At 48.3% G+C, this 19,448-nt stretch overlaps 2 protein-coding genes across 4 annotated transcripts in view; one reads left to right on the forward strand and one right to left on the reverse strand.

The window, feature by feature from the left end:
* Nucleotides 1–8,639: 8,639 nt before the first annotated feature.
* Nucleotides 8,640–17,657, forward strand: IL4 (interleukin 4). Of its 2 annotated transcripts, XM_010359988.2 has the most exons (4): nt 8,640–8,998; nt 9,271–9,318; nt 14,845–15,021; nt 17,465–17,654. In XM_010359988.2, exons 1-4 carry the CDS (start codon nt 8,864–8,866, stop codon nt 17,564–17,566), a joined length of 462 nt encoding a protein of 153 aa, XP_010358290.1. In that variant the 5' UTR covers nt 8,640–8,863; the 3' UTR covers nt 17,567–17,654. The 2 variants fall into 2 exon arrangements, with proteins under 2 accessions (XP_010358290.1, XP_010358291.1); XM_010359989.2 differs by lacking the exon at nt 9,271–9,318 and having other exon boundaries at nt 17,465–17,657.
* KIF3A (kinesin family member 3A) overlaps nt 14,426–19,448 on the reverse strand; it is a 57,196-nt gene continuing 52,173 nt past the window's right edge. Inside the window, exon 18 of one of the 2 annotated variants that reach the window (XM_030927547.1) lies at nt 14,426–14,755. In XM_030927547.1, coding sequence (XP_030783407.1) covers nt 14,698–14,755 — 58 coding nt within the window. In that variant the 3' untranslated portion in view covers nt 14,426–14,697. The remainder of the gene's footprint in view (nt 14,756–19,448) is intronic. The other variant, XM_030927550.1, reaches the window with a different exon arrangement.

Here is a 19,448-nt window from a genome sequence, read left to right on the forward strand (position 1 = left end):
CTCAGTGTGTCGGGCGGTGGTAACCACTACCGAGGGAGATAGAACAGACCGGGGCTGCACGGCAGGGAGGGCGCTGTGTTACACGGGAAGGTTGGAGAAATCCTCCCCATGCGATAAAATGAGAACAGAGATCGGGATGAAACAAGGGGAGGGGACAGCCGTGCACAGATGGGAGCAAAGTCATAAAGGGAAAGGGAACTGCAGGTGCTAAGGTCTTGAGCAAGAGCAAGCTGGGGATGCCCTTCCCAGCACTCACGGGTGACCCTCGGGCTGGAGTAGAGGCTGTGGCGAGGGCAGCAGGAGCCCAGCAGGGCTGCAGAGGCCAGGACTAGGCTTCACTTTAAGTGGGATGGAGTGATGTGGTCTGACACGCATTTGTTTTTTTGTTTTTTTGTTTTGAGACGGAGTCTCACTCTGTCACCCAGGCTGGAGTGTAGTGATGTAATCTTGGCTCACTGCAAGCTCCACCTCCCGGGTTCACGCCATTCTCCTGCCTCAGCCTCCCAAGTAGCTGGGACTACAGGTGCCCACCACCACATCCGGCTAATTTTTTGTATTTTTAGTAGAGATGGGGTTTCACTGTGTTAGCCAGGATGGTCTTGATCTCCTGACCTCATGATCCGCCCACTTTGGCCTCCCAAAGTGCTGAGATTACAGGCGTGAGCCACCATGCCCTGCCAGTCTGACTCACATTTTAACAAAGTCACCGTGGCTGCTGTGTGGAGAACGCAATGTGGGGGCGAGGGCGAAACAGGGAGATGAGCACCAAGGCTCCTGCAGAGATGCTGGTGGGGAGCGATGGTGCATGTGGTAGTGGAGGACTGGAGAGGGGTATGTGTGTAAGATACATGTATACATTATACTGCTACTGTATATATTATTTACTTAAAATAGTATATTATATAATGCGTATAGATATAAATATATAATATATAAATGTGCATATGTTAATATTATTTACATTTGCTATGCAATTACATTTTTTAAATCTTCTATTACAGAAAATTTCAAATATACACAAAAGTCACTCCCAAGCATCCATTGCCCAGTGTCAACAATGAGCAACTCATGGCCAATTTTGTCAATTTTGTTCCATCTCTACCCCTGCCCCTTCCCCACCACCACCAATCCGAGATGTCACATCAGTGAAGGGAGAGGCTTTGGGATGGCCTGGAGGTGAGTGTGTGAGGTCTTCCTGTGTTGTGTGTGAACAACTCCAAGGACGGAGCTGCCGCTTGCTGAGCTGGGGCAGCCTGTGCTGATTGTGTCCCATTCAGAACACAGCTGTCAACCACCGATGCAGCCTGCAGCCCAACACAGCTGCCCTCCCAGATGCCCATACCGAGTTCCACCTCATCTGGCCCCTTCCTGTGCCCCCACTGCACTCAGACATTTCATGAGGTCACTGATTATCAACTCATCACTCCGTGCAGCAACGCGTGTCTTTCCTTATCTAGCCTCACCTACGAGGAACATCGCTGCCACTGACCACTGCTCCTCCTCTCTGGGCCTCTCTCATGCTAGGACTCTGCACCCTGCATCATCACCTTCCAGCGTCATGGGAGTCCCCTGGCTAATTTCTTGTCCCCTGTCTTCTCTCACCCCCTGGCCATATTGTTAGGTCAACAGGAACAGAGGAGAGTCAGGGTGACACCATTTTAAAATCGACTCCATCTTAAAACTAGCTAGGCATATTCCTTGCCAGTCACCACCCATGGTCATGAGATGTTTACGCCAAGGAAGCAGTTTAGTCATGCCCGCAAGGACAAACTCCCACAACAGCAGAATGTCCAGGTGTCCTGATGTCTCATAACAGTATATGCTTTCAAGATAGTTACAGTAATGCTCTGATGTACTTACTCACTAAAAGGCCAAGGATAAAACGTTCTTTAAATCCACAAAGTACTACATTTTGTGACACTGTCAGCCCACCCACACACAGACATAACTTAGCTTGGCTTTTGTATAGACAAGACCCCTATAGAAGAAAAACCTTTAGCAGACGAGGCATTCCTGCTCGTGCTTTCTGAGGATACCGACTCTGAGTTGCTTTCAATAAACCATCCCTTCTTTACTGCACTCCACGACTCGCCTTGATTTCCTTCCTGTGTGAGATCCAAGAACCCTCTCTTGGGGTCTGAACCAGGACCCCTTTTTCCAGCAACACTGTGTTCTTCCCCGCAGCTTAGTCAACCTCCATGTCTACTGCCTGCAGGCTGGACCCTCCCCGGTGCTCAGAGCATGGCCCGCAGCAGCCCCTTAGCTGGTGGCTCCCACCTGCCGCCTGCCCTCCTCCCCTGCCGCCTGCCCTCCTCCCCTACCTCCTCCCCTCCTCCCCTGCCTCCTCCCCAAGCCAGAGACCTGGGGCCACCTGCAACCTCCTGCTCTCCCTCACCCCCACATTCAGTCACTTCCAAGTGCTATTAATGATGATGGTCGTGGTGATGGTGATAGAGGGCATTTTCTGAGGGCTTGTGACATGTCTGTCACCACAACAAACACTTCATATTTGTCACCTTCTGTAGTAATCAGCCCAGTTTTTACAGAGAAGCCTGGACGGGGGAACTTTTCCAAGATAACCCAGAGCTGGGATTCAGAACCAGCCAGGTCCTGTGGGCACCAGGACACCAGGTCTTAACCTGGACACTGTGCTGGGACAAATGACTCGAGAGCCCACAGCTCTCCCTGCCACCGTCCCACCTGATTCATGCCAGCTGCCTCTGTCACGGGTGCCTGCAGTGCTCTGGCTGGGTCCCCTCAGCCCACACTCCCCTGCTGGGATCCCTCTCTTCAGTGCCCCCGGGGCCTTCCACTGGCTGTCCCCTGCCTGCACTCACCCCACCCTGCAGCCCCTGCTCCTGGCTAAAGCGGCTCATCCCTAACTCTGCTTAAGTGCCCCTCCCTCAGAGAAGTCTCACCTTTTTCCATGACAAAGCCTGTGGGGGTTGGAAAGCACTCTCCTGGGTGCTGACCTGCAGGACTGACAGAAGAGGAGAGAGGTGAGATTCACGTGACTCAGGGACCACAGGAATGGCTGGGACAGCAAGCATCAATGGACGAGGCCCATGGAGACTGGGCTGCATTGCGCGACCTGCATTCCTTTCTCCGAGTTGAGGGCCGTGTTTCTGACTTCTTTGAAGCGAGCATCTGGCTTCTCCAATTAGATGAAGGCTGACAGGCTGTGGAGGGGAGGGCAGCAGACACCATGTACCTGGTCATTCAGACTGGGGGTGTCCTGAGCAGACTCACGGTGTGGGGCTCAGGTGGGGGGGTGTCCTGGAGCAGACTCATGGTGTGGGGGTTAGATAGGGGGTGTCCTGGAGCAGACTCACGGTGTAGGGGGTCGGCAGAGGCAGCAACTTTGGGATCCCGGCACTACAGCCTCAGGGGTGGCTCACTGAGTGGGTCAGGTCTTTAGGGTTCCGGGCCCAGCCTGGAGCCTGCCCCTCCAGCCCTCCTGACATTCTTATAAGCACCTACTTTCCTGCATGAAATCCTTTCCTGACTAAAGCACCCACAGCTGCGTCTGTTCCCTGTAATGAATCCAGATACTAAAGTAGGCGGGCTGCAGTGTGGGGATGGCAACCCACCAGAAACAAGGACGGCAACTCAAAGACGGAGAAGGAGCACATCCAGGAGGAACCTGTGCGGAGGGCCCGTCTGGCCAGATCTCCACTGCCCTGTCCAGACTTGGGCTTGCCTCATAGATGAAGCATCATCAGTCATTTCAGCAACTCAAGATATGAGTCATCGTCATCATCATAGCACTTACTGTGTGCCAGGCACTATTCTAAATACTTGAAAACTTCAATGTATTCATTCCTCAGAGCAACTTCATGAGACGGGGCAGCTATGACTTCCATTTCACAGATGAGGCTGAGTAGCGTGCCCAATGTCACCCAGCTGGGAGGCACAGCAGCCAGGCCTGACAGACCACCTGGGCCCAGCGTCCACTCTCTTAGCCACCGTGTGCTACAGCAGCCTCTGTTAACAGGCCCCCTTTCTATGACCCATGCCAAGTACTTTCCATGGAACTGCTCACTTGCTCCTCACAAGGAAGAGTCACATTATTCCCATTTCACAGGTGAGAAAACCGAGACCCAGAGAGAGTTAATGATCTATCCATGGTCACAGAGTTGACAAGGGCTCGTTTGCTGGACTCCTAAGCCAGTGCTCATAACTGCTACGTTCCAGGGCCTGAAAGGAAAACTCTGCATCCATAGAGGAGCCAGCGCCAGTTCTCAGCTCTCACACAGGGGAGGGGAAGGGGCCTGTGACCCACACACCCGGAGACAGCACAGTCTTCAACCTCCCTCCTGAACTTTGGTGCCCGTCCCACCACACCCTACCAAGACACTGCCCATGGCCCTGCAGGCTCGGAGACTCCTTCGCAGTGGTTGTGGTGGAGATCACTGCCCTCCTCTTTGTCCCTGACGATACAGGCACCCACCTTCCCCATCTCTACCCACGTGCCGCACCTGCCATGGTGCTGTCCCTGCAGGTGAGGATGGCCCATCCCCCCCTTCTGCCCTCTGGGGAGACTCCTGGTCACTCTCGAATGTTCCGGACAGTTTATCCTTTCATCTTTGGCCCCATTCCACCATTGACACAAACAAAACAAGCTGGATTCTGCTTCTGAGCTAAACTTGCCCATCTAATATTCCCTTTTCACTCACCAGCTCTGTCCTCAGAGCCTCAAGCCCAGGTTCTGCCCATTAGTGGGTGCTTAGAAAAACACCAGCTGGACACATAAATGGCTGTTCCACTGCCCGCCAGACACTCCAGAATCCTGCCCTCCCCACAAGCTCCCCTTCTGTACCCCCGGCTCTCCTTGAGAACCTATTTGGCAGAAGCCCTCCAGCAAGTCCGCAACTTGACGAGCTCCCTCCTGTGTTAACTGGAACCGCTGCTCTACTGCATTTCACATAATAGTTCATCGGATTCAAAGTCCCCACCTGCCTTGGAAGCAACCACCTGCTCTTCTCATAACTCTCCCCCAGTGTGTGCAGCAAAGAACCAACTTTACCCAAGAAGTCTGGCCTTTGTCCTAGCTCTTGGGAGGTCCCACCAGCTACAAACCCTTGGAGTAAAGAATGTGGCTAGTCCTTGTCACCAGTTCCCAGGAGGTAGCCCCAAATTCCTAGGGATTTCCCAAGTGATAGGAGTATCTTACTATTCATGGTAAACCCTGAGAGTTTATGCCAGTGAAGTGACGCATGGTGGGCCCTAGGTAGTTTTTGCTGACAATATGACCATGGAGGGGCTGGCCATGCCACTGAGGTTTTGTGATATCAGCCTGGACTCCTGGAAGGAAATCTGGAAGATGAGTTCAACCCAGTGGCCAGTGATTCCATCAACCACACCTATGTGATGAGACTCAAATAAAAACTCTGGACCCCAAAACTCAAGTGAGCCTACATGCTTGGAAATACTCAGCATTTTGTCACACGTCAAAGTGCTGAGAAGGTGATGCCTCTGATGTCACAGGGGGAAGACAATGAGAGTTTTGTGTTTGGGCCCCTCCTCCATCTCGCCCCTGTGTCTCCTCTTTTGGCTGGTTCTGATTTGAATGCTTTTGTTATGATAAAACTGTGGCCTTACATACAGCACTCTCCTGAGTTCTGTCAGTTATCCTAGTGAATTCTGGAACCTGAGGGATAGTGGAAACTCCCAGATTTGCAGCCAGTCAGTCAGCAGTGAGGGTGGGCTGGGGACCCCTGAATGTGCAGCTGGCAACTGAAATGAGGGCAGTGTCATGGGGGACAATACCCCTCACCTGTGAGGTGTGGCTCATTGCAGGTGCTTTGGCATCTGAAGCCACTGCATTTAGTTTGGTAACTTTGCTGCCCAGTCCCAATGGAAGGATCCTAAATATGGTCTAAGGACCTTCCTGATACAATTATCCAGATTCTCTCCTTCACAGAACGTGAGGCACTGCGATAAGATCCAAAACTACATATACACAGTGGAATACTATGCAGTCTTAAAAAAGAAGGAAGCCCTGTCGTTCACAACATGGATGAACCTGGAGGACATTATGCTAAGTGAAAAAAGTCAGGCACAGACAGACAAATACTACATGATCTCACACATATGTGAAATCTAAAAAAGTCACACTCAGGGAGGCAGAGAGTAGGATGGTCACCAGGGGCTGGGAGGGTGGTGATCAGGAAGATGTCGGTCAAAGGATATAAAATTTCAGCTGGGGGGAATAAGTTCAAGAGAGCCACTGTACAACATGGTGATAACAGTTGATAACAATGTCTTGTATACTTAAAAATCATGAAGAGGGGCCAGGCGCAGTGGCTCACCCTTGTAATCCCAGCACTTTGGGAGGCCGAGGCGGGTAGATCACCTGAGGTCAGGAGTTCGAGACCAGCCTGGCCAACATGGTGAAACCCTGTCTCTATTAAAAATACAAAAATTAGCTGGGTGTGTTGGCAGGCACCTGTAATCCCAGCTACTCGGGAGGCTGAGGCAGGAGAATCGCTCGAACCCAGGAGGCAGAGGTTGCAGTGAGCCGAGATTGCGCCATTACACTCCAGTCTGGGCAACAGAGTGAAACTCCATCTCAAAATAAATAAATACATAAATCACAAAGAGAGTAGATTTTAAATGTTCTTACCAACAATAAATATGTGAAGTACTGTATAATTAGCTTGATGTAGCAATTCCATAACATATGCACATTTTAAAACATTGTATCATACAGCTTAAATATATAGGCAATATTTATTTGTCAATTTAATAATAATAGTGAGGGAAGAAAAGATCCAAAACAGAGGCAAAACCTTGTCCAGGCATGGTGGTTCACGCCTATAATCCCAGCACTTTGGGAGGCTGAGGTGAGTGGATCATTTTGAGGCCAGGAGTTTGACACCATCCTGCCCAACATGGTGAAAACCGGTCTCTACGAAAAAAGAAAAAAAAAAATACAGATATTGGCCAGGCGTGGTGGCATATGCCTGTAATCCCAGCTACTTGGGAAGCTGAGGCTGGAGGATGCCTTGAGCCCAGGAGTTCAAGGCTGCAGTAAGCTATGATCACCACTGCACTCCAGCCTGGGTGACAGAGTGTGGGGGCCCAGGGAGTGGGGGGGGTCGGGGGGGGTGGAAGAGAGGCAAAACCTTAGCAACACACATTTTTAGATGATCCTCCAGAAGAAAGTCATAGGGAGGCCCAGGCACAGTGGCTCATGCCTGTAATCCCAGCACTTTGGGAGACCGAGGCGGGCGGATCACAAGGTCAGGAGATCGAGACCACCCTGGCTAACACGGTGAAACCCCATCTCTACTAAAAATACAAAAAATTAGCCGGGCTTGGTGGCGGGCGCCTGTAGTCCCAGCAACTCGGGAGGCTGAGGCAGGAGAACCGTGTGAACCCGGGAGGCGGAGCTTGGAGTGAGCCGAGATCGCACCACTGCACTTCAGCCTGGGTGACAGAGCGAGACTCTGTCTCAAAAAAAAAAAAAAAAAGGAAATTCATAGTGAAAAGAAGGTCAGAGACCAAGGGAAGGGAAGGTTCCGGGAGAAAAGCAGGGGGCAGGCAGGGCCCAATAATCCTGCTGCCCATGAGCCCTTACTGGGAGGCTAGGTGGGCTGTGCACAGGGCCCAGGCACCTGAGTGAATGGCGGGGTCCTTACGTTCATGGCTGGGGTGAGGCAATGAGCACCTTATTGTGTCCACATGAATTCAATAAAAAACAAGCAGAGCGGGTGGTGGGGCACTGACAAGGAGAGCTGATTTGTAGGTTGGTAAGACTGTAGCTCTTTTTCCTAATTAGCTGAGGATGTGTTTAGGTTCCATTCAAAAAGTGGGCATTCCTGGCCAGGCATGGTGGCTCACACCTGTAATCTCAGAGCTTGGGGAGACCGAGGTAGGAGGATCACTTGAGCCCAGGAATTTGAGATGAGCCTAGGCAACATAGTGAGACTCTTATCTCTACCAAAAAATAAAAATAAAAATTAGCCAGGCATGGTGCGGTGGCACGCACCTGCTACTCAAGGGGCTGAGGTGGGAGGATCACTTGAGCCTGGGAGGTCAAGGCTGCAGTGAGCCCTGATCACAACACTGCATTCCAGCCTGGGTGACAAAGTGAGACCCTGTCTCAGAAAAAAAAAAAAAAAAAAAGTTATTCCTGAAACCTCAGAATAGACTTACCTTGCCAAGGGCTTCCTTATGGGTAAGGACCTTATGGACCTGCTGGGACCCAAACTAGGCCTCACCTGATGTGACCTGTCCTTCTCTAAACACCTAAACTTGGAAGAACATTGTGCCCCAGTGCTGGGGCAGGAGAGTCTGCCTGTTATTCTCCCTCTACGCAGAGAAAGAGCCCCAGATCAGCTTTTCCACGACAGGACAGTTTCCAAGATGCCACCTGTACTTGGAAGAAGCCAGGTTAAAATATTTTTCAAGTCAAACTTTCTTGATATTACTCTATCTTTCCCCAGGAGGACTGCATTACAACAAATTCGGACACCTGTGGCCTCTCCCTTCTATGCAAAGCAAAAAGCCAGCAGCAGCCCCAAGCTGATAAGATTAATCTAAAGAGCAAATTATGGTGTAATTTCCTATGCTGAAACTTTGTAGTTAATTTTTTTAAAAGGTTTCATTTTCCTATTGGTCTGATTTCACAGGAACATTTTACCTGTTTGTGAGGCATTTTTTCTCCTGGAAGAGAGGTGCTGATTGGCCCCAAGTGACTGACAATCTGGTGTAACGAAAATTTCCAATGTAAACTCATTTTCCCTCGGTTTCAGCAATTTTAAATCTATATATAGAGATATCTCTGTCAGCATTGCATCGTTAGCTTCTCCTGATAAACTAATTGTCTCACATTGTCACTGCAAATTGACACCTATTAATGGGTCTCACCTCCCAACTGCTTCCCCCTCTGTTCTTCCTGCTAGCATGTGCCGGCAACTTTGTCCACGGACACAACTGCCATAACGCCTTACGGGAGATCATCGAAACTTTGAACAGCCTCACAGAGCAGAAGGTGAGTACCTATCTGGCGCCATCTCTCCAGATGTTCTGGTGATGCTGTCAGTATTTCTAGGCCATGAAAACGTTAACAGTTGCTAGAGAAGTTGGAACTGGTGGTTGGTGACAGCCCAGGGCACACAGCGAGGCTTCCCCTGCCACTCTTTTTTCTGAGGGTTTGTAGGAAGTTTCCTCAGTTGGAGGGAGTGAGAGATGCTCATCAAGGACTGCTCTGTCCAGTTGGAGGTTAACTCTGTCTCTTGCTCTCTCGTTTCTGCCTGGACCAAGACTCTGTGCACCGAGTTGACCGTAACGGACATCCTTGCTGCCTCCAAGGTAAGAAGCCGTCCCACGTTCTGTTTTAGCAAATGGGGAGATCCATCCCCAAGTGTCTGAATAAGAAACTTGTCTACTGGAAAACGAGCGGGCCCAAATTAACTCTAAGGTGTTAGATGTTTTCAAAGAACGAGAAGTCTGATTTTTACTCTTAAGCATGTTTTGGTCTTTCTGGTTTCACTTGATTTAGAAGATGTGTAATAGAAAGCTTACATGCTATAGTCCTGACTCAGATCCTGGTCAAAGAAAAGCCCTCTTGGGTTTTACTTAGCTTTGGCATAGTGCCTGGAACGTAGGAGGCACTCAATAAATGCCTGTTGAATGGGAGAATTTTTCTGGCCCATACATTTCTGAAAAACCAAATACTCTCACAGAAACATATTGAGATGACAGGTTGAGGGAGCTTTCATTTTGTCTAAGAGACTTCCTATGGCAACAGAAAAGGTATCACCAGAGCCCCTCCTCTTCCACAGCCTGGCCACCTAACAGCCCTCTGGGTTCCAGGGCTGGCGGTCCAGGGCCCCTCAGCTTGCTCTGGTGGGCCGAATTCCCCTCCAGCTCGGTCCGGAACCATCGTGCTGGGCAGCATCCAGCACATCCCTGCTTCCGGCTGCCGGGGCACCTCGCCTCTCTGCCACCTGTGCTGCCTCACCCCCACCCCTCTATCTGTAGTGGGAGGAGATAGATTTGACAGCTGATAGTGCATTTTCTCTGACAAACACATGACTACAGCCATATCAATAGTTTTGTGCATTTCAGTTCCTGTTTTCATGGAAACACACGGCTGAGAATGAAAGCCCCAAAGCCTCAATTTCACAGTGGTCTCCTAACTACTGCTTTCCATGCAAACTAGGGGGATGATTTGGCCAGGAGTGAAGCCCTGTGTGTTGGGCAGGGTCACACCCTGGCACCCAGGCCATAGAACAGGGCCCATCCTGCTTCATGAGGGAAACTGCTCTTCGGGCCTTTATCTGGACTATCTCATTTCATTAAAGGTTATCCCAGGAGTTCAATACAGGATGATATTCCTGAAGGGCAAATCCACACTTTGTTTTTTTTTTTCTTTTGAGATAGGGTCTTGCTCTGTCACCCAGGCTAGAGTGCAGTGGTGCGATTTCAGCTCAGAGCAGCCTCCACCTCCCAGGCTCAAGCTATCCTCCCACCTCAGCCTCCCAAGTAACTGGGATGACAGGTCTGTGCCACCACGCCTGGCTAATTTTTGTATTTTTGTTGTAGAGATGGGGTCTTGCCATTTCATTTTGTCCAGGCTTATCTCGAACTTCTGAGCTCAAGCAATCCATCCGCCTCGGCCTCCCAAAGTGCTGGGATTAGCCACTGCACCTGGACAACAGTTTATGTGTGTGTGTATGGGGGTGTGTATATACACACATATATATATATATGTATATACACACACAAATTTTCTAAGCCCTTCCAACCGAGATGGCTCCTACTAGAAGCCAAGAGTCCACTGGGTTGAGCACTGGGTCTCTGGAGGCCTGTGGCACTGCTGAGAAGGCTCTAACAAAGCCAAGGGAAGGACCACCTCACTAGAAGCCAGGCCTGGAGGAAGGGTGAGGGTTGAGGGCCTGGAGGTGAGACTGCCTATGGTTTTAGACCCAGCTCTGCCACTGACTAGCTGTGTGGCTGGCCTTCGGCACATCTTCACACCTCTCTGCACCTCAGTTTCCACATGTGAAGATACGAAAGTGATTCTGAAGGTGATTGCAAGGTTGATTGGAATCCAGTTCTTGAGTTAGTGGAAAGTGTTATTGTGAGATGATATAACCCTGATTAAAAGCAAGGACACGTTGCAGAGAAGCGATGATTCTAAGAAGGAGGTGCCCAGGTTGGAAAGGATCAAACCCTCCAGGATGCCAAGCCTGGGGCTATCCATCTGGGCTGTTTCTGGAAGACCTCCAGGCACAGGCCAGGACACCACTGCCCTCCTGTCCTTAACTCCCCTCTTCACTCAGTCCTCACTCACCTCCCTCTCACACACACAGACATCTAGAACAATCCCCACTGCCTGCCTTTACTCTTACCTGTCTCATTTGCCTTCCCCGAACTTCATCCTCCTGGAGTTCTCAATCTCACTCTTCTACTCTTTTCTTCCCCTCGAAGATTCAGCACTGCTTACTTACATGTTAAGATATTTCAGAACAGTGAAATGTTGCTATTTTCAAAAACCTACACAGGTGGTATGCAGAGGGAAAGGTACTTCTTTGTGTTCCCAAAGAAAACATCTTTCCAAAATCCAGCCTATTGATTTTATTTATTTGGGGGAACAAGAATGTTCGTATCTCTAAGTTGGGTAGCATTCTACTCTTGGCAGTTGCTGGAAAGAAGGCACTGATCTAGGTCCTGGGCTTCATAGGTTACACCTGTTGGGGTGTCTATGAAGTCAAGGCTGTCTGAGGAATAGCAAAGTGGGAAGAAGCAAGCTGGCTGGTCGATGAAGGGTTTCTTGGGTGGACGAGTAGATGGAGCTATTTCCTACTTACCAAAGAGAGCTAAAGTTCATAATTCTACAGAGAGTTCCATAATGAACCTCAAATATCTCTGTTTTTTGAAGGAGTTTCTCATATAAAGCACCAGCTGACTACCCTGGGCAGGACGGGAGATAATGAATGCGGTGCCAGTCAGGCTGGATTTGTATGGTCCTCAAGTGAGGTTGGTCAAGAACCAAGTTAGAACTCTCACAGAGTCACTGCCACAGAAGAAATCTCCCAAGTGGCTGTTTCCTGACATTCCCGGGAGGGACAGACTTCCTTCTCAGTCACTCCCTAAGCAGTTCTCAATGGTGAGGTCAGCCAGGCTGTCAAAGTGCACTCCCTGAGCCACTGGCAGACACACTCAGCAGCCGGAGCTAGACAGGCAGGTGGAAGGAGTCCGGGGTCACGGCAGGGACGGAGTGTCGCCCCCTCGCTGTGATACTAGAGCAACTAAAACGTAAAGGCCTCGCACTAAAGCTGCCCTTAGGCTGTATTCTTTTAAAATTTTTCCATTTAATGCAGACTCTTTTCAATTCTTATTTTATCCTTGTTTCCTTTAGAAAGTCCTTTGAAAAATATCTTCAGAGGATTTTTTCCTATACTATGTGGCCATATATGGGTCAAAATTAAGTTTAATTTCCAGGTTCCAAGCCAGCATTTCAGAAAAATCTCACCAAGGTTTGTGGGAAAAGAAGCAAAGGTTTTTCGGCCTTCTTGAATCTCACTGTTCCCTCTGCAGCAGCGTTCCCTCTGCAGCAGCATGCATGTCTGCCCACCTCCAGACACTCAGGTAGCATCTGCCGCCCCCCACCAGCTCCTGTGTCCCTCCACCTCGACTCGCCCACAAAGCCCAGAGAGGTCTGTTTCTTGGCTCCAAGAGCCCAAAAATACTGACACACTCTTATATTTCCAACTAGAATCAGGAACCAGGAGTGACTCTCAGTCAGTTCATTAAGTAAATGTCTTTCCAACCGCTCTGCCCATGGGACGTCACACCCCACAAAGGAAAGGGGAAGCTTCCGTAGCCTGGGATTCTGGTGCCTCAATCTGGGTCTAGATCTTCCTGAAAAAAACGTTAAAATATGAACTGCATTCCTAGAATTTAGCCTATATAAATAAGAGATGAACACAAAGATTTATATAGTTTACTCACTGCCACTTATTTACAGAAACAAAAAGCTGCTGTAAATAAGGCAAATTACAATTGTAAAGGGGCCTGACAAATGACAGCACCACTATGCAATGCGTTTCTATGCAGCTCTCAAACCCATGTTCTCAAATACCACTGAAGGGCTTAGGAAATGCTTATAGTATATATAAAGAGTAAAAAAGTTACAAAACAGTATCAACAGTTGATCCCTATTTTAAAAAGTGTTTTTTAAAGTGTGATGATATTTACCAAAATATTAACAGCAGTAGTTACCTCTGGCTGATGGGATGAGTGAATGTACTTTTGTTGAATATATATTACTTTTTTTTTTTTTTTTTTTTTGAGACGGAGTCTCGCTCTGTCGCCCAGGCTGGAGTGCAGTGGTGCAATCTTGGCTCACTGCAAGCTCCGCATCCCGGGCTCCCGCCATTCTCCTGCCTCAGCCTCCCGAGTAGCTGGGACTACAGGCGCCGCCACCTCACCCGGCTAGTTTTTTTTTTTTTGTATTTTTCTTAGTAGAGACGGGGTTTCACCGTGTTAGCCAGGATGGTCTCGATCTCCTGACCTCGTGATCCGCCCGTCTCGGCCTCCCAAAGTGCTGGGATTACAGGCTTGAGCCACCGCGCCCGGCCGAATATATATTACCTTTATAGTAAATACATGTTACCTTGATCATCAGAAAAAAAAATGTAACTATAAGAACTTGAAAGTTGCTTGGACAGTGCTGCTGATAGAAATCCCTGAGGATCTTGTCACTGTTCTGATTCAGAGGGTCTGGGTGGGGCATGGGTGGTCTGAGATTCTGTATTTCTAAGAAGCTCCCAGTGATGTCCATGCTTCTGGTCATGGACCACACTTTGAGTAGCAAGGGACCAGAGCATGTCAGGGAAGAGGCTGGGGATAGCTTTATCTGAACTGGATAAAGGAACTAGGCTCAAGCTAAGAACCCTCTCCAAGTTCTGCATCTTTGTTCTTCACTGAAAAATGAGAGGACAGACCAGTTCAGACCTAGACAAAATCCCTCTCCTGGGTTCCCAATGACTTGTCTCCCTGCGTGTCCATTCCCTTCTCTAAGGTTAAGGGCCCCAGGAAGAGCCATGTGGTCAGACCCTCACAGTTGCCAGCATTCCAGGGAGATTCTCACTCCACACCATTTGGGGCCAAAAGGCCCCTTACAGAAACTCTGCCCAATGCTCAGCTCAATGGCACCTGCTCCCAGAGCCTCTCCCGATCTCCCAGGACACCTATCCCCAATCTGTACACTTATATCTTGCTGCCTGGGGTAATGTCTTAGCTCCTCACTTGGACCATGTGCTGCTCTCATCTCCCACGGGGAGGGCCAAACGGATAGTGCTGCCCAAAGCAGCAGAGTCCAGGCCAAAGGATGTGAACTCATTTATTCAACAGGTATGCAGGATTTCCAGGGAAAGCTGCATTTTAAAACCTTTGGGAACGAGAGCAGAACCTGACTGAGAGCTCATGTGGGCACTGTCCATAGCAGAATAGCTCGTGGGATATAGAGATACGAACGCGGAACGTGGGCTGTAGCGACAGATGGTCCTGGATTCTAGTCCCCACTGTGCCCTTTCCTTGTGGGGTGGCTTTATTCAGGTACCCTTTCAGCAAAATCCTCCGAGAGAAAGGAAACTGGGAGGTTCTGGGGAGACGGCTGCTGCGTTTGCAATTGGGAGAGGTTGTTGACAGAGGTTTATGTCTGTGGCAAGCAGCCTTCCTTCAGTGGAATACTTGAAGACAGGTCTGTAGTTGAGCAAACTCACCTCCGTTTGTCCCCCTGGAAAGAAGAAATCAAGAGGAAAAAATCTCTCTCCCATCCTCCAAATGGAGCTGGCACATGGCTATCTGTGGCATTTGTCTTTCCAGAACACAACTGAGAAGGAAACCTTCTGCAGGGCTGCGACTGTGCTCCGGCAGTTCTACAGCCACCATGAGAAGGACACTCGCTGCCTGGGTGCGACTGCACAGCAGTTCCACAGGCACAAGCAGCTGATCCGATTCCTGAAACGGCTGGACAGGAACCTCTGGGGCCTGGCAGGCTTGGTAAGCTGCACTGTATTCCTAGCAAGCTGGCAGCTTGGCTCCTGGTGGACAGCAGCCTCACTTCTAAACACTCCTCCTTAGGAGCTGCAGCACCCTTGGTCAACCCATTCATTCATTCACTCATTCACTAAGTATTTGCTGAAGTTCCATAAGTGCTGGGTGCGGTTCTAGGTGCTGAGGACGTGTCACTAAAGACACGCAGGCCAAGTCCCTGTTCTCGTGGAATGTTCTAGTGGGAGAGTTAGAAAAACAAACATGTAAAATGATGCCCAGTAGTGATACATGCTACAAAGAAAAACACAGGAATAAAGAACATAAGGGTCATGGGGGAGGGGCTGACTTAGGAGCTGGTGACATTATCTGAGCAGATATTTGAATTAAGTGAGGGAGCAGGCCACATGACTAACTGGGGAGAGGCCATTCCAGGCAGAAGGAGGAGCTATGCAAAGGCCTTAGGATGGAAATGAACTTCCTGTATTCAAAGACCAGTAGGAAGGCCAGTGTGGCTGGATCACAGTGAGTGAGGGGGAGTTTCTAGGACAGCAGATCACACAAGGCCTTGAGATTCCACCACGAGTATGGCAGGGAACACCTGCAGAGCTTTGGGCAGGGCAAAGACTGTACGATCTGATTTACGTGATTTAAAAGGGTCAGTCTGGCTACTGTGTGGTAAATAGGCTGAAAGGGGGAAGCATAGAAGCAAGATGGTCTGTTGGGAGGCTACCACAGTAAACCAGGCTAGAGATGATGGTGGCATGGACAGGATGGGAACAGTGAATAGATTTGGGATATGACTAAAAATAAAACCAGGATTTGCTGACAGATCAGTTGTAAGGGGTAAGATACAGGGGAGGAAAGGATGACCTCTTCGTTCCTGCCTAAACCCCTCTGGCGATGGTTAGTACTGTTTACAGAGAGATGGAAGACTAGGGGCAAGGCAGGGCTGGAGGTTAAGCAGAAGATCAAGAGTTCAATTTTGTACATTGTACATGTAAGGTGGCTGTTGGACAGCCAAATGAAGGTGTTGAGAAGATGGTTAGAAAAGTCTGGAACTTAGGGGAGAGGTCAGAACTTGCAGTACAAAAAGGAGAGTCCTTAGATAGATGCTATTGAAAGTCTGAATGACAGAAAGGGAGAGATCAAAGGACTGAGCCTGAGATCAACACATGGAGGTCAGGAGAGGAGGATCCAGTAAAGGGGCCTGAGGAGTAGACCAGTAAGGCAGGAGAACACTGGAGAGTGGGCAGTATCCCAGGAGGCCGGTGAGGACACTCACAGAGGGAGGGTCGACTGTTTCAAATGTACTGAAAGGTCAGGTCAGGTGAGGACTGAGAAAGGCCCCTGGGTTTGACTGACGGAGGTCATGGGTGAGGCTGATGTAAATGGAGAAGCAGGAAGGAAAGTCCAGCTGGAATGGGCTTACCGAGGATGGGGCAGTGACAGAAGCCAAAGAAGGAACAGTGAGGGCAGAATACTCTTTGAAGGTGTTTAGCTATAAGGCTGCAGAGAAACTGAACCATGGCTGCAGGGCGGTTATGGAGTGAGGGAAGCTCTTTTAAGGTGGAGGGTATACCCAGCATGCTAATGCACCTGGGGGAACGGTCTGGTGGAGTAGGGAGAACTGAAGAGAGGAGAAAGAGGAGGAATCATTAGAGGGCAGAAGTCCTTGTGGCCCAGAGCGGATGTTATCTAATATCGAGTGGAGGAATTAATTGGCTTTAGAAGAGAACAAGGACATGTATCCCTTCTTTGGGCCTATCACCTTGTAGACAATGGGATAGGTCATGGGATAGGAACTTGGCACAACACATATTCTCTTTTAATTCTCTCCATTATCTTATGAAGCAGGCAAGTAGGCAAACAATTGTCCCGACTTTACAAAATAAACTGAAGCTTTTATAAATTAAGTAGTATGTTCTCAGCAATACAATAAATAAATGGTAGAGCTGAGATTCAAACTGAAGCAGTGGCCTGGGGGTAGCATCTGGAATCCTTCCCACCTTTAGGGCTGCTGTGCTGCAGTGCTGCTGTTTAATGACAGAAGGGCCACATGACTGAATCTCTCTCAGCAGTCCAGGCAGCCATGCAGAAGGCCCAGTAGAGCACGGGCAGGTCTGAGTGAGCACCTTCTAGTTCCACCCTCTGAGCAAGCACCTAGCTGTGACACACCTCTCCAGAGACTGCACTCCCCGCCGCCCTGCCTACCCCAAAAGCAGATAGGTTATGGTATACAGTAACCATTTCTAGAAGTGTAAGTAGTAATGCACCCAAAACAGGCAAAACCTGCTGGCCTAGTGATAGAGACTCCCCCCAGTCAGGCTAGACTGGAGGCCTTGGTTTGGTAAGTGTTCAGGTGGCAAGTGCCAAAGTAGGCTTGATCAAGTAGACAGGCAGGCAAGACAAATGCTTAACAATGCAAGCTAATTAAATGTTTCTTTTGTAGAACTCCTGTCCTGTGAAGGAAGCCAGCCAGAGTACGTTGGAAGACTTCTTGGAAAGGCTAAAGACGATCATGAAAGAGAAATATTCAAAGTGTCGGAGCTGAATATTTTAATTTATGAGTTTTTAATAGCTTTATTTTTAAAATATTTATATATTTATAACTCATCATAAAATAAAGTATATATAGAATCTAACAGCAATGGCATTTAAGGTATTGGCTATGTTTACTCGACAAACAAAATCATGGTTTGCAACTGTTAGGGAAATCAATTTAATTTACCAAGAAACTATAAATGCTGTGGGAGCAAAACAGGAAAGACCACTTCCCCCTCAAGGAGTTCCCTCTCGAGTTAGGGATATAACGCACAAGATAATTAAAGAATACAAGGCCACACAAGATGTAAATAAGACACTGTGGGTCCATGAGTGCTACGGATTACCATATATTTCTGAACAGAAAAGGTATCAACTGGATGTCTAAAATGTTCTTCCCCCATTGGCACAAGGATTGTTACACTGGGTCTACAGAAGAAAAGAAGTAATCCTCAGTACACCACATGGCTCTACAGTGAATGATATTTAAAGTCGTAATAATGTAAATTATCTTGACTCTCAAGTCTTAGAACCAACCAATAGACAAAGCACAGAAGACGTGATGATGATTAGAGAACAGACTATAAATCGCTATCCACGGAACAATATAAGAGCTATAGCTGGAAAAGGCTGGGAGGTGAAAGCAGAAGAAAAGAAAGAGAGGTGGGCACTGCTATCTCCAGCTTGCAAGGAGAAGGGGGAGTTAAATAACACTGTCTACGGTGGATGGAACAAGAACACAAGGTTTAGGGATTTATCAGAATGACAAAGGTAATAGAAGAATGAAAAATAATTTACTATAAAAATTTGGAAGAGGTAGAATAAATTAGGTAAATTCTCTTTCTTCAATAGGGAAATAAATATATGATATCTAACATTGATAAAGCAAAAAAACAGTTGGTAAAAATGGTCATAGATTGACAGTTGTTGCAGCTGGGGATGTGTACAGGGGGTTGATTATACTATTCTGCTTTTATACATAATTGAAAGTTTTCATAACAAAAAGAAGAAAAAATAATAATGAATGAATCAAGAAATCTTTGGAATTATAATGATAGTCATGGAAAAACTAAAAACAAAAAGGAAGATGGTTTGCTGGGAATGGGACTTGGACTAAGGAGGGGTGAAACAGGGCTGGAGACTTTTGGCTTTCCATTGTAAGTGTGTGTGTGTGTTACCACGTGCATAAATGAAGTTTTTTCATTAAAAAAGAAATAACATTTAAAAGACAGTAAGTGTTGGTGAAAACGCAGAAAAATTGGAGCCCTCCTACATTGCTGGAGTGATTGAAAAATGGTGTAGTCACTTTGGAAAACAATTGGCAGTTCCTCAAAAGGATAAAGTAGTTTATGACCCAGCAATTCCAATCCTAGGTATATACCCAAGGGAACTAGGAACACATGTCCACACAAAAACCTCTCCACAAATGTTCATAGCAACATTATTCATAATAGCAAAAAAGTAGAAGTGGCTGGGCACAGTGGCTCATGCCTGTAATCCCAGCACTTTGGGAGGCCAAGGCGGGAGGATCACCTGAGGCCAGGAGTTCAAGACCAGCCTGGGCAACATGGAAAAACCCTGTCTCTACAAAAAACTAGCTTAGCATGGTGGCACATGCCTGTAGTCCCAGCTGCTGGAGAGGCTGAGGCGGGAGGATGGCTCACGCCTGGGAGGTTGAGGCTACAATGAGCTATGACTGCACCACTATACACCAGCCTGGGCAACAGAAGAAGACTCTGTCTCAAAGAAAAAAAAAAAAGTAGAAGCAACCAAAATGTCAATCAACTGATGGATAAACAAAATGTGGCATATCCATACAATGCAATATTATTTGTCAATAAAAAGAAACAAAGTACTGACACAGGCCACAACTCAGATGAACCTTGGAAACA

Source organism: Rhinopithecus roxellana, chromosome 3 (assembly GCF_007565055.1).
Source record: "Rhinopithecus roxellana isolate Shanxi Qingling chromosome 3, ASM756505v1, whole genome shotgun sequence".
Classification (NCBI taxonomy): Eukaryota; Metazoa; Chordata; class Mammalia; order Primates; family Cercopithecidae; genus Rhinopithecus; species Rhinopithecus roxellana.

Bases quoted from the DNA above. Each gene is read 5' to 3' on its own strand.
- IL4 (XM_010359988.2), top strand. From the start codon at position 8,864: ATGGGTCTCACCTCCCAACTGCTTCCCCCTCTGTTCTTCCTGCTAGCA. The intron at 8,999-9,270 runs GTGAGTACCTAT...GCCTGGACCAAG, and splicing joins ACAGCCTCACAGAGCAGAAG to ACTCTGTGCACCGAGTTGAC. The intron at 15,022-17,464 runs GTAAGCTGCACT...TTTCTTTTGTAG, and splicing joins TCTGGGGCCTGGCAGGCTTG to AACTCCTGTCCTGTGAAGGA.